A 17,329-nucleotide genomic window follows, 5' to 3' on the forward strand; every position below is an offset into this window, starting at 1 on the left:
ATTAACTTGCACACTGAGGTCATATTTCCTTTACATATTGATTTGTTATTAGCTTATATACTTCTTATTGATTAAAATAATTTGTAACAGTTATAATAATCTTTAGAATTCTATATAAAAAATGTATATTAAAAACAGTTTGTACGATGATTACTTCAATTTATAGGACGTGGTTTCAGCTTTATAGCCTGCTGCAATAAAAGAAAAATCGATATTCTTTTCATGCTATACTTTCTGAAGACATTTCACGTCTTATCAAATTACGTCATGAATATTCATTAGTTACCCAACAACCATCAACACAATGCTGTCGTCTGCTTCTGTGCTTGTGAAGAAAACAGTGACACACGATCTTGAAGTTCCGAATTCTTATGTTTATTTATTTATGTTTACGTTCTTAAATAACCTACAACGATGCTTGGTAGGTGGTGCATGTAATATACAAACGATATGAAAGGTAAGAGATATTTGATTACTTGTTTATCATCTCAATTTCTTAAAGGGTTTTTGAGATGACTACTTGAGCCCAGCTAACTAAGTTCACCTGCTGAGAAGCCTGGTAACGAAGGATAAGCCTTTCTTCCCCCTGTGTGTAAGTGGGATGTAAGTGTGTAGCCTGGTTCAAGCCTACGGTTTTGGTATATAGATTATTAATAGATAAGTAGGACCTACTAGGTCCTTGGTGTAGTTAGGCCTACTTCGATTAAAAAAAAATACAATATTAAAATTTATGAGTTTAAATAAAATGCAATTTATTTATTCTGAATATTCAAGGTGGCCAGTCAAAAAAGAGTCTTAAAAAAAGTAAGAATACGATACATAAAATCCATCAAATTAATAGAATTAAAAATTTTTTTCAAGCAGTTAAATAGTGTACAGCATTTTCTTAATAATAAGCATAAATACAATATCAATTAAAGAATCTGTATGATATCAATTTAATTATTGACGGATAATACTTTAGAAGTGAATGTTAATATTATAATTTTACTACAATAAAGGATTTAATAGATCCGCCAAGTTGCTTGTAAAATGTAAAATCAGTCACTGAAACCACTTTGTACACACTAAATACAAAAGCATACCAATTTGTTTAAATATGCCTGTTGCATGTGAGAAATAGAAATTATACATGTCATACTTCACTTGTTATGCTTTACCTTGGAAACGTAAGATAATAGTAAAATATCGTTTAAGTGTTTTAGTATGTTTGTATAGTTTTGCACTTGTTTGTTTAAATCCTTATCAGCATGGTAGTTTGGTCCACACAACAGTAGAGTCTTACTGTTAGTATGTGTTGTACATTAAGTACATACTTACCGTTTAAAGTATGAAATGCTTGAAATATAACCATTTTTACAATGATTGAATATACTATTGAAGATGATCAGAAGTTTCTTGCTTGTAAGCTTTTCTTTTATTTCATAATCATATATCAATTTCTTTACTAGCATTTAGTTATTTTGTAATAGTACTGTATATGTATAATTGCTTGGTTAACAGCCAATCAGCCTTAAACTATACTGTATCTATAAGCAATTGAGGTTTAAAAGGTTTCAACCCTATTTCTATTTCACTCAAGTTTGAATGGTGATTATTTGGTATTGGCTAGAAATGTAAATAATTTTGTATGGAACTTTGGTATGGAAGTATACAGTATATGCTACTGTATGTCTGTGTCACGTCAATACAGTGTTGGTACGGTACAGACGAGTGCAACCACTATTTTGAGCAATGTCCGACTGATTTCAATTAATTACTATTTCTATTTTTTTTTTTACAGTAATTGAAGTCAATAAAGAAAACTTTGATGCCCTGTTGGCATACGATGATGTCTTTCTGGATTACTTTAATGCTTTCCTCCAACTACCAGTTAGTACATAATATGGTTTTACTCTATAAATACTTTTATAATTAGTTAGTTGTTAGTTTGTTCTCTAGAAAAGAGTCTTGACATTAGTATAATCCCATGCTATAATCCCACGACCTACCTTAAACTAAATTCAGACTGTTGTAAATCTACTCCAGAGTCCAATGCAATCAGAGCAAGCTTGATTAGGTGTTAGAAAAATTGTTGTTGCACGTGACCAAGCCTCTGTTACCCTCTGGGCTGTTAGCATTGTTTTGCCAGGGGAGAGGCGGAGGCCTGGGACGGGTGAACAACATTGGTGTTGATCCTTTTTGATTAATCCAAATATGTTCTAATAATATTAATATTGTTAAAAAAACAATCAAGTGGGGTGGGGGCACCTGTGGGTAATTCTCATAAGGGAGGGGGAAGTGCCCTTTTTTGGGAAAAAAGAACCCCCTGTGAAAATCCTGGTTACAGGCTTGATCAGAGTATAGTTTTACCTGCCCAAATTACCAGGCCCCCAGGGACCATACTCTTGTCATAGGGGTTATTATATGTACACAATAAGGTACAGTAGACAATGCAAACAGTTTTGTTTATTTTCACAGGCATTCCCACAGCCATTGTATTACAACCGTTTGACTGGATCATTCCAGGAGGTTGAAGATGCACCCACTGAAAGGTCACTACCAACCAATGAGCAACCACCTGCTCAGTTGGCACCTATTGACGAGGAGTTGGATAGGATTATGGAATGGGCTATCAACGAGAGGCTACCACTTTTTATGAGGTAAATTTGCTGCTCCTTGAAGGGAAGAATGAATGAGGCAGCTAAAGCTCTACCTACACTATCAAACTTTATGTGACAAAAAAAATGTGATGTGCCCATATATGATATCACTACCATATTAGGGCATATCGCTACCATATTTGACTAGTTTGATAGTGTAGACAGAGCTTTTAAAATATAAAATCAGGTGTTAAGTTTGAGAACTTTTAAAAAAGATCTCAAACTTCACACCTGCATATGGCATTAAAATATGAACACAAAAAGTTAAAATACAAAGATGCAAGATAATTTGAAATTATCTCTTCTTACGTGTGTTTCACATTTTATTCAGAACAAGACTATTCCTCGAGTACAAGCTATGTAAATTACTTCTACGACCGCTTGACAACCGTAGCAGTGCCATAAGTCGACAAAGTAGTACTGGAGTACAGGGATACAGTCGTCAAACAACCAGTTATGCTACATCCAGTTTGATACAAAGTGCTGTTCCAAGTGTGTATGACAATGAAAGCAATCTCAGCTGGCCTGATCTGGATCATACCGGTTTATTTAAGTATCTTCGACCAGGCAGTAGATGTCAAAGCTTACCTGCTACATTAGGACTTGGTGCGTTGATAATAATATATGGCATTTATAAGGCGCTCTTCCAAAAAAAAAAGACCAGAGCGCCGCGTTAAATACTGAAATGATAAATCTTAAAATTACAATCATTAAAACTTACGATAAAAATTATTAGGCTTAAAATTGCGCAATATCTTAGGCAGATCTTATAGAAGGGTGTTTATAGATGCATCAATTTGGATTAAATATATCATCCATGGAAAATATATTTTTTGATTTTGATCACTTTTATTTTTTAAGGTCAGTACCATCATGGATATATGTCTTCCACGTCTGGTGCAAGAGAAGATGTCTGGCATAGCAGTAATGTAACGCCTAGCAACGAAGTAAAACCATCTCAAATTAGAAACTTTACCCAGAATATTACAGTTGGTAATGACTTTAAAGAAGGTTACGAGTCTCACAGTCCAAGTAAGTAGTTATGAGAACAATCAATCTTTATTCTCATATAATGTATACAATAACATGTGAAAAGGAGCAAAAAAAAAAAAAAAAAAATAGCTTTCACTAATTTGGCACAAATATAAATTAGTCAATAGATTGATTGAAAATAAAAAACTTAAAAAAATGATTAAACAAGAGATTTGAAAATGGCAACTTGAATTTAGATAATCAGTAGAATGCCTAGTAAGGGGACACCTTCAGGATCGAACAAAGTATCCCTTCAATAGGGTTGTTTCCTGAATAGGGGTTGTCCTGCCGCTGTAGTGTTAAAACATATATTTTCCCTACTTTGTTTTATTAGAAAGTGCCATATTATTATTAGTTTTGTCTTCTGAATAAGGGTGTCCCAAAATGAGGGATTCTATTGTAATAAGTAAAGTTTTTTTGTCTGTAGGTAAAAAGAGTTCATTAAAAAGTCCAGGCTTGAAGACAAGTGTGTTGAAAAAGCATGCAACAATTCAGATACCACACAGTACAGAGGAAGAAGACACAGATGATGATGATGATAGCTACCAGGAACCAGTACAAAAACGGTTTGTAATTCAAGGCTTTTTGTATTTGTGTATATTCTGAACAGATATTGCCTACTTAGAGATGAAATATAAGGGAATGATCATTTTCTTGAGGGAATACATGTTTCATATATATTCATACTGAACAGATTGGTATCGGAGATATATCCTGCCAGAAACCCAGTGTGGATTTCGTGAAAACTGCAGCACAAATGATATGATTTTTCCTGTGCATCAAATACAAGAAAAGTGTATAGAGCGGAATACACACCAGATAAAATTGTTTTACACATGTATTTTATATATCGTTTTTTTAAAAAACATCACTGTCAAATATTGTGACTCGTCCATCGTCATCAAACTTGCTGTACACAGACATGCTATGAAATTACTTTACATGCAAATAATGTGAAATAGATAAAAGAGTGAGTAGCAAATATTAGGATTAAAGGTTATTATTAACACATTTAAATAATTACTATCTTTATAGAGTAATGTCAGCACCTTTGAAAAAAGAAGATATTAACCTACTGTCCCCTAACCAGTCCACATATGGTGAGTTCATACAGGAGGTGATTGAAGACGATGATGATCAACCTAGCTTGATTGAATACGATGATGAAGATCTGATCACCTATGAGAGAACAGAATCTGAACTGCTTCAAATAGTAGGCAAACATCATATAACATTCCAACAACTCAAAGAAGAAATGCTGGGAGGAGTAAGTACTAACATTTCTTTTTTACATTTTTTTTATACACGTGATTGAAAATCCAAATATGGAGAAATTCTGTCTAAAACCATGTCAGTTTTGTATGATCCTTTGCCCGGATTGGTCCTTGCATTGTGGTCAAGTGAGAACCAAGATATATTGACCAAAATAAATTGAATTAAGATGTGTTTTTTCTGGCCTTGGATTAGCCCTACTGCTATAATGTAAAGCTCTGTCTACACTATCAAACTAGTTTGATAAAAAAAGTATACAGTAGTGATATGCCCAAATATTGTAGTGATATGACATCATCATATCTATATATGGGCACATCACATTTTGTTGTCATGTAAACTTTGATAGTGTAGACAAAGCTTATTCTCCAAGCCTGTATCCACCTTTTTGCAGATGTGCCCTTTTCAAACTAGAGGCCCTAGCAGTGGAAATAATAGTAACAGGCCTAACTAGCCTAGCTCATGATGATTTTTCCTCCTTTTTGGAAAATTTCCTTTTGAAACATACTGACATGGTTCACTTGCAGTCGTTAGTAACCATTATATATATATACTGTCTAATTAAATGTAATTATATTTACAGATGTTCGGTATGGATATGTTCAAGTCTTTCCTTGTTGGTACAGCTGGAGAGAATTTACTTAATTTCTGGTTGGACTGTGAACAATATCGTGACAATGTACAAGCATTGGGGAACACAGAAACCGTCATTACAAGATACAGACTATTTAGGTATGACTTCATATTACATTTTATAAAGACATTTCTTTTCTAATTTGAAAGTGGTACGGTGATACTGTAAACACATCATTAAATTTCGGAAAAATACCGCAAACATCACTTTATTAATAGAGAGATTTTGATTTGTGACGAACAAGCTACAGTATGTCATGTAGGTTCATTGTGCACATGCAGAGATAATGAGATGTATGTCCTTGCACCCCACCTTGACACAGACTTGATGGTTTCTAGTTGTTCTAGTCGTCACAAATCTAAAAGCTCCTAATGAAGAAACCTTCTTTAACATTCTTAGTAAGGAAACAGGGTTTTGATTAATTGTTAATTAATCCTGCAGAGATATTCAAGACAAATATAAATTTAAACTGACCAAAGATGCACAGGAACAGATTCAGATTGCACAGGGTAACGAGGGATTCAGTGAATCAGTTTACACAAGGACACAGTATGATGTATTGAGAAGGTTACGAATGTACTGGCTCCCACGCTTTCTTATACACCAAGAAAGAATTGCATATTACACGTATGTTTCTCAAATGTTATTTATGAATATTTATTTTTATTAATATTATATATTATATATATATTTTTAATATGAAACTTAATTTTTTCCTATTGCTTTTTTCAAAATAATAGTGTAAAAAAATCCATAAAATTGTTAAAAAAATATGTGGTAATATTTTAATTGTTTGTTTATTTCTTCTTTATATACTGTACCCCAGCACACTGCTGGGAGACTATCCCATACTCTCTACCAAGTTCTTAATACATAAACCATAGTGTGAGGAAATTATATTAAAGTACTGTATCTTGCCTAGGATCCAAGCAGCAGGCAACAGGTCTTAAACCCATGCCTCTCACATACTCGGTGATGTAGTCACAAGAAATGGTGGTTCGGTTTTCGCAAGAAAAGGGAACAATCTCTGTTCAAGCCTCTGGGTTGTCAAAGGCCTCTGTGAATAAGTGGTCAGGTTGAAACCTTGCAAACTGGTGTCTCTACGGCCATGATACTACTACTGCAGTCCAAGATACATACATTTACATATGGTTTTTATTTTGCATTTCTCTAAACAGACCTGAAAAATTTCAAGAATTGCATGATAAAATGCAAGAGGAGAATTATAAGAAATATAAAGTATCATTCTTGCCCTCGATCTCTCTTGTAAACTCTCTGCCAGTCCGCCCTGGATCTTGCTATCGTCTAGCTTCAACTGTCAAAGACTGGAGTACTATTTCTAAAGCTGGGCGAACTGTGCAGGATGAGGTGCAGCCAGGCCAAGTTGAGGACTTATCACCTAGGAGCATAGTAAGACCAATGTCAGCAAGATTCAAGATTGGCCTAGAAAATGATCGAGAAGCTGGACGGCCATTCCAGAAATACCTTGAAAGGTGGGTGATAATGAATATGCCTTAAAAAAAATTGCCTTTATTTTATTCATCATTGTAATATACTGTGCAAAAGTGTAATAATTAAATTTCTCTTCTTTTAGCAGAAATGCACAAACATTTAATAAATGATCATTTGATTTGATTTGATTTGATTGATTATTTGCACACTACAGACTATTTCATGAAAGTTATTCATAGAATACATTTTTCAATTCCTTTTTTTAATTTTAGACAAAGTGACGTAAGATTATTAGCCAACTTACTGTTTTTGCAAGATGTCACTGACTATGGAGAAGCGGAGGAAAGATCAGCTGATAGATTACTTAGGATGAGTCAAGCCTGGCTTATCTTCAACAAGTACATCATTGACGGCTCAGTGTGGGATTTAGGTAGGCTTAAGTCGTGAATGTTGAGTGGTGACTGATATGTCACTCAGGGATATTAGGTCTATACATCTACTGCCCTATTTACAATAATTTTCAATCATGGGGATATAGGATGACCCACTAGATTTTGTTATAAATTTTTTAGTATAATTTGGAGGTGATATAAAAATAATAATAATAATTACCATATTTGTAGCATCCCTTTTTATGAATAATCATGCTCAAAGGCGCTTTACATTATTACCCCGGTTATTTTTTGCATCAAAATGTATGGAAACATATTCCCATAATGCAGCTAGTAATCAACGCAAAGTTGTGTCTTGATCTAACCGGTTACCCATTTTATATACCTGGGTGGAGAAAGGCAAATGTAAGTAAAGTGTCTTGCCTAAGGATACAAGCAATGCGGCGAGAGTTGGATTCGAACCACAGTCTCACAATCAGTAATCCAACGTCCAACACTGCGCCACACAGAGTGAATGTTAAAGGCATGTAATTGTACCGTAATATTAAGTAGTTTGTTTTATTACTTAATATTTACTAAAATACAGTATATGATTTAAAAAAAGGTAAAAACGAATTAATTTTACAATTTTTTTTAGATTTGAATTCTTCTGAACGGAATAAACTCCATCACAAACTTCTGACAGCCAGTGATTTTGTTGCGGTGAAAGCCTTTGAGAAGATTAAAGAAAAAGTGATGAAAAAATTACACCGGGAATGGCTCCGATATCTTCATCAAGATCTCAAGACATTTTTAGAGTAATTATCACTTAAATTATTGTTATGTCCATTACACTGTTTTTTTCTTTAATAATGAAAACGTTCTTAACCTTTTCTTTTATTTGCAATTTTGACATCTGTTTTTCTTTTTAATTTAAAGAAAATAAGAAACTTATTAAAATCTTCATTAAGCCGCCATCAGTTGTATAACTTTAATTTTTAACGTCATTTTTTTCAGATGTAGAGCAAGACAAGAAGATTTGCTAACTCAATCACGTAGTTCGAGTGATAATTCAACCAGTTCACCAGATGAGTTCACAGGAAAGACACCATTAAAACCAATAAAACCAAGGGACAGAAGAACACATAAGACAAATAGGTACGGTAGTAGTCACATTTGTTATTTAATATTCAATATCACCAATAAAACCAGGGGACAGAAGAACACATAAGACAAATAGGTACAGTAGTAGTCACATTTGTTATTTAATATTCAATATCACCAATAAAACCAGGGGACAGAAGAACACATAAGACAAATAGGTACGGTAGTAGTCACATTTGTTATTTAATATTCAATATCACCAATAAAACCAGGGGACAGAAGAACACATAAGACAAATAGGTACGGTAGTAGTCACATTTGTTATTTAATATTCAATATCACCAATAAAACCAGGGGACAGAAGAACACATAAGACAAATAGGTACGGTAGTAGTCACATTTGTTATTTAATATTCAATATCACCAATAAAACCAGGGGACAGAAGAACACATAAGACAAATAGGTACGGTAGTAGTCACATTTGTTATTAAATATTCAATATCACCAATAAAACCAGAGGACAGAAGAACACATAAGACAAATAGGTACGGTAGTAGTCACATTTGTTATTTAATATTCAATATCACCAATAAAACCAGGGGACAGAAGAACACATAAGACAAATAGGTACGGTAGTAGTCACATTTGTTATTTAATATTCAATATCACCAATAAAACCAGGGGACAGAAGAATACATAAGACAAATAGGTACGGTAGTAGTCACATTTGTTATTTAATATTCAATATCACCTATTGTAATTTCATAATCTTGTAATGTGAAACTATATAAAAATATCTTGTAGATGGAGGGTTAAGGATGAAAATTGTTGTTATAAGCTTCTCCTTCATAGTTACAGGCTTGTTTCTCAACTTAATCCTTTGTTTAACCTCTATGTGATACACATGATAGACTTAAGCTCTGTCTATACTATTAAACTTTATGTGACAAAAAAATTTGATTTGTCCATATATGGATGTGATGATGTCATATCACTACCATGGGCACACCAAACTAGTTTGATAGAGTAGACAGAGCTTTATACATTCTGTAGTTTATGTATCTTAATTGAATATATACAACAATATAGTTTAGAATTACTTAATGCTAACAGTTTTTCATCTTGTATTTTCAATATCCATTCTAATATTTGTTCATTTCCTAAACTATACTTTTGCTTTGTATGCATTCATTAGCTTGACTGACATAGATGTCAATGAAAAATGTGAAGAGACTGACCTTGATACCAGGTGACATACCCATCATGATTTGCTTTATCAATATTATTCTTGTCTTGTTTCTATATATTCTTGGTTCTATTATATTTAGTTATGTATATTCATAACGTTAATTAACGTATGTAGTATGTCTATTTAAATTGATACTGTAGAGGCATAAAAATAGGTGTTAGATTTATAAACATTCACAATTAGGGTCATATCCAGATTTCAGTTTTAACCTTTAAACTTTGCTTTTGGCTGAATCTTCTTGTTTAAACATTTTAACCTACTCTACAATATTGTTGAAAATAAATTGTTCCCCAAAAACATGAAAAAGATTAAGTAAAAAATACTTTGAATAGTTTTATTAAAGTTAATCACTCTCATAGAAAAAAAAAATGTTTTCACTTAAAAAGATGGTTAAATCCAATTAAAAACCCATTCCAGTAAATTTGAAAAATTACATTTTTTTTTTTTTTTCAATCTAATTTTTGGTCAAAGTGAATAACTATTATGTGGCATTAAATTTGCATATTCAACAAAATATAAAAAAAAACTATTATTTTTTCTGGGACAATAAATTGTATTATTTATCAATATCTCATAATCTTATTTTAGTTTTATTTGATTTATATGTGTGTTTATTGATTTATAATACTTTAGCTATCCAAACAAAAAGTCTAAACAGAGAGGCAAAAAAGTTGAGCTGAGTCCAGAAGAAAAGAAAAAGGCCGCAGAGAGAAGGAAAAGGCAGAAAGCTGAACAAAAGAAATTAGTAAGAAAAGTGAAAGCAAGAGAGAAAAGCCAGAAAAAGAAAATAAGAAATGATGTAAAAGGAAGCGTTAAATTCAAGACACCCCAGGATGAAAAGAAGGAAAAAGAAAAGAAAGCAGAAGAAGTACAAAACACGATGGAAGAGTTATCAAAAGATGTAACATTTAAAAAGGTTTCGAGAAACAAATCGTAAGTCAAATTGGTATTTGTTATCTTAAAAATCTACAGGACTTATGGAAAGAAGTGGATTGAAATTATTATAGGAATATTGGAGAAGGGTCTAAAAAACGTAAATTGTGTATACAGTTTCTGCTGTGTTCTCATCTTTTGCTTTGATTACTTCCTCCCATATTATAATACTACTGTAGATACTCCGGCTTATGGCCGTTTTAGCCGTCTAAACAATATTTTACAATGTGCCTATACTGTACCCTTTGAACATAAATCTACCCTTAGAAATTCTTCCTAAGATACCTAGGCTAGGCTTAAGTGGGATAATGATGATGAATTTGTTGATTTTTAATCTGCCAAAAAAAGTGTGATGTTCCCAAATGTGGTAGTGATATGACATCACATTTTTTATCACATGAAGTTTGATAGTGTAGACAAAGCTTTTGAATATTCTGTATCACAAATGTGACAAAGTTAGATTCATTGGATAGACATTTTTATATTACAGATTAATGGGCTTATTCAAGTCATACCTGCAAGATGCTGAGAATCGTGAACGAGTCAATGAGTTTAATATGTTTATTGATACTGATGTCTATATAAGGCTTCCAGAATCTCACGGAGAAAAGAAAATAAGTCAAGGAAGAATGGTCATGTCTAGCTACTTTGATCCAGCCTCTAAACGGTATGTTTAAAGATATATATCTATATATATTCGATTGCAGACTTTAAGTATTTGTTTCTCTGTGGAGTATTTAGTTAACAATATGTTAAATTTATAGTTCTGGTCCTCAATCTTAACTGGAAACTGAAGAATTTTGGATTAAGTTTTAGTACACAACAAACAAAGCTTCTGTCAATCATTATCATTTAATAAAAATAAACAAATATTCTGTTTAGAACAGAGGTTTCCCAAGCAAATACACCATACTGTATATTAATGTACGCCATTCATTTTAATTCTGGTGACGTGTTTGTTTAGGTTTGTTTCACTCCCACAAGATGTGACAGAGAAGCTGTCTTCAGAAGGCAATAAACCAACAGTGAAGACGCTAGAACTTGCCCAGAAATCTGTCCTACCAAAGCTTGAGAACAGTTTCCATGTATTTTGGAGTGTAAGTACAAAATTTTAAAGTGAGGTGCCACTTAACCACGTAACTGTCATGTACAAAAGTCATTCTATACATACTCATTTGTTCAGAATGGTTTTACTGCTGTGTCATCTTGAAAACTGTTAAGCATCCTATTCAATTGCACTGATCAATCCTGACTGTTCTCCCAGAGTGGCTAGTGTACAACTCCCAAGACAGTTAACAAACCATCTGGTAGTGTAGGCTTGGTGGTCTAGAGGTTTGAACACCAGGCAAATGTTCTAGAGGTCATGGGTTCGAATCCCACCTGAGAATTACTTATTCTCAATGTACTGTACTTGGTATTAAGTACTAAATTATGTTTAGATTAGAACCAACATCTGACCAATTATTCAACTCCGTTCTGCAAAGATACTCCTCATGGAGTCGTAAATTACAAATATCATCCAATTAACAAACCAATATACAAAATAACCATCACTCACCTACCATTTGATGATGCTGCCCATAAAAGCTACCACCTCCTACATGGATTGTTTATTGTTATCATAAGCGCATTCACATTTCCTTTTCATTTGCAATCATTTCTCCACTCATTTCTAGGCTCATGTCAATTCACTTGAAGAGCAGGGAATTTTCATTGGTGGAGACCTATCCAAGGCTGAGTTAGCCATGAGGTCTGAAAGCTCACAAAGCTTAATGGTAGCCTGGAAAAAGAAACGAAAAATGGGACGAGGCACAGTAAGTTAATAGACCCTCTCAAATACAGTGTTCATTCTGCAGGCTATGGGAGTCATTTTACAAGCCCCCATTCGCCTGCTGTGCGGTGTCTTAATTTCACTGTCTGCCATGCTGGCTAGGCTGATCGTACCTTTTTTAGATAAGATTTAACAGTAAAATACTGCTTGTTCAGTGTGCAATTCAGACTAATCTTGTATTGCAAAGAGCGCCACTGCCATCATGTTCCACGTCTTGTGAATGATAATAAAAGATCATACATGCCAACATCTGAAAAAAAACAAAACGGGAGGTGGTGTTGTTTTAGCTCAAAACGCCCTTTATCTATTTTCGAGAATGTAAGAAGTGCAGTGTGTGACGTCATAAGCGGTATCCCGTGGTGGCTATGTGAGGGGAATCCTTTCTGTAAAAAAAAAATTATGACTGCAGATGCTCGTACAATGGCTTAAATATGTAAATTTGCTCGTATGTAAGCCTTTTTGTTGTATTTTAATGTAGAAAATATGTACATAAACATTCAGATGTCTTTGTAATCCAGGAGAAAAGATGCCAAAACAGGAGAACAATGTTAGGCTGGGAGACAAGTCTAAAATATGGGAGTCTCCAAGCCTAAACGGGAGTGTTGGCATGTATGAAAGATACGGACTAAATAACTTTTGTTACTCTACACATATTTAATCATCTCTTAACATATCGCCCTCAGTTGAGACTTACACGATATTTTAACAATAAGCATATACATAAATTTGCTTTTCATTTGCATATTTTGTTATCAATCATGTTTTCTTATAGCAATCTGGACAGCATATGCCATCACCTCAAGACAAAAATGAATTCATATCATTCCTAATGCAACTCTCTCGTGGACTGCCACCTTTGAAGATGATGCACTTCCATCGATACCTCATTGAACACGGTGAGCGAGACGGTTTTCCGCTCATGGCAAATGATCTACGGTTCTACATGGAGGCGCAACGATTCAAGGATGCGTACAACGGGGACACAGAGTTGATGATGTTGAAGAGGAAAGTTGAGGTTATTCAGGATTGCTTTTTTGAATCAGCTACTGGAGCAACTGGTGTCCAGGTATAAAACACCTCTAACCTGTCTAAAAAGTAGTAGTAGTGTAGGCCTGTAACAGTAAAACAAACAAAAATTATAAATGCTTGTCTTCCTAAAGCTATATCTATACAATCAAACTTTATGTGACAAAAAAATGTGATGTGATGTCTATATATGGACATGATGATGTCATATCACTACCATATTTGGACATATCTCTACCCTATTGGTAGTTTGACAGTTTATGTGTTGTAAATTGAGTTTACAGCAACATTGCTGGTGTTTTGATCCTATAATTATCTTTATACAATCAATTACTAAAACTAGATGTAATTATTTATGCATTTGAGTAAATTTAAAGTACAGGTATAGTGTAAATTAATAAATAAAACATATAAAAAACTTTCAGATTGATGTGAGCCAAGAATTAGCAACAAAGGTTATCAAAATGATAGATAACTTTCTAAAGGATCGTGGGAAAGATCCACATCCTGGTAACTTGTTTGAGGAATGTCAACATGCCGTCTTCAAGGAACTCTTACCCTATTGGGCTGGATTTAATCGACGTTACACAGGATCACTTTTAGAAAACAGAGTACCAGGTAAGAATTTTATGAATGTTCATGCTAAGCTTGGTTCCTAGCGACGCAACGTAACGCAATCAAGCAACATAAGAAAATGCCCTTCTAATAATTGTGTTTGCCCCTGCCTGTGTGAAATTAAACCTGCGATGTTTGCAGCACTATTGCATCGTCGGTTCCCACTTGTGATTACGCAATACAGCACTTTGCGTCAATACGTCGCTGCATTGCGTTCTAGTGGTAAACCACACGTTGAAGTTTTCCTGCAGGTATAAAGTTTCTAGTGTCTACTATAGAATATAAAACTTTGCAACAACCTTGATAATAATCCCTACTTATTTTTCGTCTTTGGTAAAGGAGAATTTCATTGAGGTACCTTTAATTTATCTGTAGCTGTAGATTAGTGGTTAACGTGCTTGCCTTCCAATCCCTGGGTCCAGGGTTCAATCCTGACTTAGTGCCAGGGTTGTTACTTGCGACTCTTTCAACTCCACTCCCTAAGAGACTGTTTATAAGCACAATCAATTATGAAATAAAATAGTTTATCCATCCTGTAATTGGAAAGTTCTCACTGTTGGATGCGTATGATATAAAAAAAAAAACTCCTGTAGAAATGACAGATAACAGATTCCCAAAGTATTTTTTCACAATTATGGATGATTTAAAGAAAAAGAATAATAAATTATTATAAACTATTTTCTATTTTGCTCATTTGTTAAGCAACCAAAATGGAGCGTTTAACACGAGAACGTCTGAAGAAATTCATAGAGATGGACACACCCCAGAAAGACTTCTCTCTACCAGCCATTGCAGCACCTCAAAGTCGAAGTGGAGGAACTTGTATCTCTTTCACGATTAGTGATGGCATACAGTGGAAGGTACATTATTTTAATATGAAAAAGACTCCTTTTACACTTAAAATTTAGTCCTGGGCCGCTCCAGAGTTGGGTCAAGATTTAATTATTCTGATCCAGCGTGTTTACATTCATTTATTGTACTTTATTTTCTCAAGCCCACAGTCAGCCTATCGTAAGTGTAAAGGGGTCTAAATTATCTGTTTTAGTATGCTCCTGAGAGATGAAAAAGTATTAAGTAGTTTTATGTATTAAACAATGATATAAAATTATATATCATTTGAGCTGATATATCCTCCATACTTGGAAGATGGTCACATGGTATAGCATAGTTAGGAACAAATAATTTACACAGTATTAACATCTAAATTTACATACTGTATGCAAATTGTTAAAACAATTTAAATTTTGCAGGTGTATGAATATGCAGATGGAGCCAGCTCACATGATGGAGGGGCGTCACCTGCCAATCTGAGTCATATAGCAGGTTCGATAGAATCCATCAATACATCCGGAACCAATGAGAAGCAAGGACGTAGAAATCGTACTGGCAGTATCCTCGGAGAAGTCAGGTCAAGAATTGCTGGCTCACAAAAGGTTAATGTGTCCTCATAGTTTTCATATTACCGTATATGTTTAGTAGATGCCAGTATATTGTTAAATATACACAAGGCGTCTACTGCAAATTGAAACGTATGAAGACACCACATGTGTTTTTAATGTATACACCAATTTCAAAGTTTTATTAGTATAGGTGTATTGCCATGAGTTTCTCAAAGAAAATTACTCTTCCAAGGCCAATTTGAGCTGCCGGCAAAAAAAAGTTGGAAAGGCTCATATCATGTTCTAATAATAGGTGATTCGTTCAGGCATAACATATTCACAAGATGCTCTTCAGTGGAGTTCCAACTGCAGGAGAAGGATGATTAGAACAGTGGTGTAATGGCTATGAGTGGTCACTGGCTAAACTTAGGGGCCTCAGAGCTTATTGGGCCCTGAGCAGTGCCCTGAAGAAAAAACAGACATTGAAATATGTCGAAAAAGGCTAAAAACATCTGAGGCCTCCAGCGTTGGAGGGCCACTTAGAGTTCCTAAACCAGGGGCCTCAAACTGTGTTACGCCACTGGATTTGAACTCATGATTATCAGGCAATCAAAAGAACACTACCTACAAACTACACTAAAAAAACACCAAGCAGTATTCTCTTGAAGAATAATACTGCAAAAGAGACTAAAAAGTGTGAAATAGTCTTAATTGAAATTAGCATAAGCACTGCTTAAGGAAGAAGACACATTGTGCAAACGGCTGAATTTATTGCTGAATTAATGGATGCAGTCAAATCTAGTCTGAAGTGATGGAGAGGTGGTTAAATCTTCCGTTTTCTATACGTTATGTGTACTGTAATTGTTTAATAATCTTCACACTTTTGGAGGTTTAAATCAAACAGAAAAGTTTTGTGCGCTAGTATTTATTATAAAGTGTCCAAGGCATAACTGCATGATGTGCATTTTCCAGGAATAAAATTCTATTTTTTTTAAAGGAGTTTATATCTTCAGGGAAACAATTTAAAGCTCTGTCTACACTATAAAACTTTGACAAAAAATGTGATGTGCCCATACTGTATTATGATGTCATATCACTAAAATATATTTATCACTACCATGTTTGGGCACATCACACTTTTTAGATAGAGCTTTAGTCTCATGGCTTCCATTTTGGTGGATAATTGTCACTTTTGATTTCACTTTTAAACCATGACTAAAACTTCCAATTTATGTTTATTATTGCCTCTCTGTGTGAATAACACTGTGCTGCTAACTAATGGTATATTGCTATTTTTATAAAGTGCAATTTATTTTTACCAAAACGTGTTAAAATTATTCTTAATCTTTTTATATTATTATTATTCTTATATATTCTGCATGGTAAAATGCTCAATACAAATATTGCGCAATTATGCTAGATTAAATTACACAATTACAAACTTAAGTAAAGTATTAGAAGCTAAATTATGGATATTTTAATAACAATTTATGAGGCTTATTAATTCTGAATGATGTGCTAAGCTTTGTATATAAATCACAATTATTGTATGAAATGAATTTGACTAAAAATAAAGTATTTATTTATAAATGTTTGTGTGTTTTGGTATCGTACAACTAAATAAGTTATCATTTGAAACCATATTATAAATGGATGGATCTCAACCACGGAATATTACAGTACTTTTTCGTTCAGCAACTGTGGGGAATTACAACAGGGACATTTGGTATTGTACATTAATTAGTTCCTATTCATCCCATTGGGACATAAGGTTGTGGTTTCCATATA

The 17,329-nt window shown here is 33.8% G+C and overlaps 1 protein-coding gene across 2 annotated transcripts; it reads left to right on the top strand.

Moving 5' to 3' along the window:
* Nucleotides 1-403: 403 nt before the first annotated feature.
* LOC140060749 (uncharacterized) lies at nucleotides 404-17,055 on the top strand. Of its 2 annotated transcripts, XM_072107086.1 has the most exons (22): nucleotides 404-457; nucleotides 1,784-1,872; nucleotides 2,461-2,642; nucleotides 2,974-3,248; nucleotides 3,504-3,674; nucleotides 4,102-4,240; nucleotides 4,710-4,941; nucleotides 5,530-5,678; nucleotides 6,022-6,207; nucleotides 6,759-7,073; nucleotides 7,305-7,462; nucleotides 8,062-8,221; nucleotides 8,421-8,561; nucleotides 9,704-9,757; nucleotides 10,391-10,690; nucleotides 11,181-11,357; nucleotides 11,655-11,787; nucleotides 12,367-12,504; nucleotides 13,294-13,587; nucleotides 13,973-14,165; nucleotides 14,865-15,022; nucleotides 15,413-17,055. In XM_072107086.1, exons 1-22 carry the CDS (start codon nucleotides 451-453, stop codon nucleotides 15,611-15,613), a joined length of 3,852 nt encoding a protein of 1,283 aa, XP_071963187.1. In that variant the 5' UTR covers nucleotides 404-450; the 3' UTR covers nucleotides 15,614-17,055. The 2 variants fall into 2 exon arrangements, with proteins under 2 accessions (XP_071963187.1, XP_071963188.1); XM_072107087.1 differs by lacking the exon at nucleotides 9,704-9,757.
* Nucleotides 17,056-17,329: the final 274 nt, after the last annotated feature.

The sequence above is a fragment of the Antedon mediterranea genome, chromosome 10 (genome assembly GCF_964355755.1).
Source record: "Antedon mediterranea chromosome 10, ecAntMedi1.1, whole genome shotgun sequence".
Taxonomy (NCBI): domain Eukaryota; kingdom Metazoa; phylum Echinodermata; class Crinoidea; order Comatulida; family Antedonidae; genus Antedon; species Antedon mediterranea.

What these genes read in the sequence shown, in the direction of transcription:
- LOC140060749 (XM_072107086.1), top strand. An exon ending in AGGCTACCACTTTTTATGAG is followed by an intron (nt 2,643 to 2,973) that starts GTAAATTTGCTG and finishes CATTTTATTCAG; the next exon opens with AACAAGACTATTCCTCGAGT. An exon ending in TTCCAGAAATACCTTGAAAG is followed by an intron (nt 7,074 to 7,304) that starts GTGGGTGATAAT and finishes TTTTAATTTTAG; the next exon opens with ACAAAGTGACGTAAGATTAT.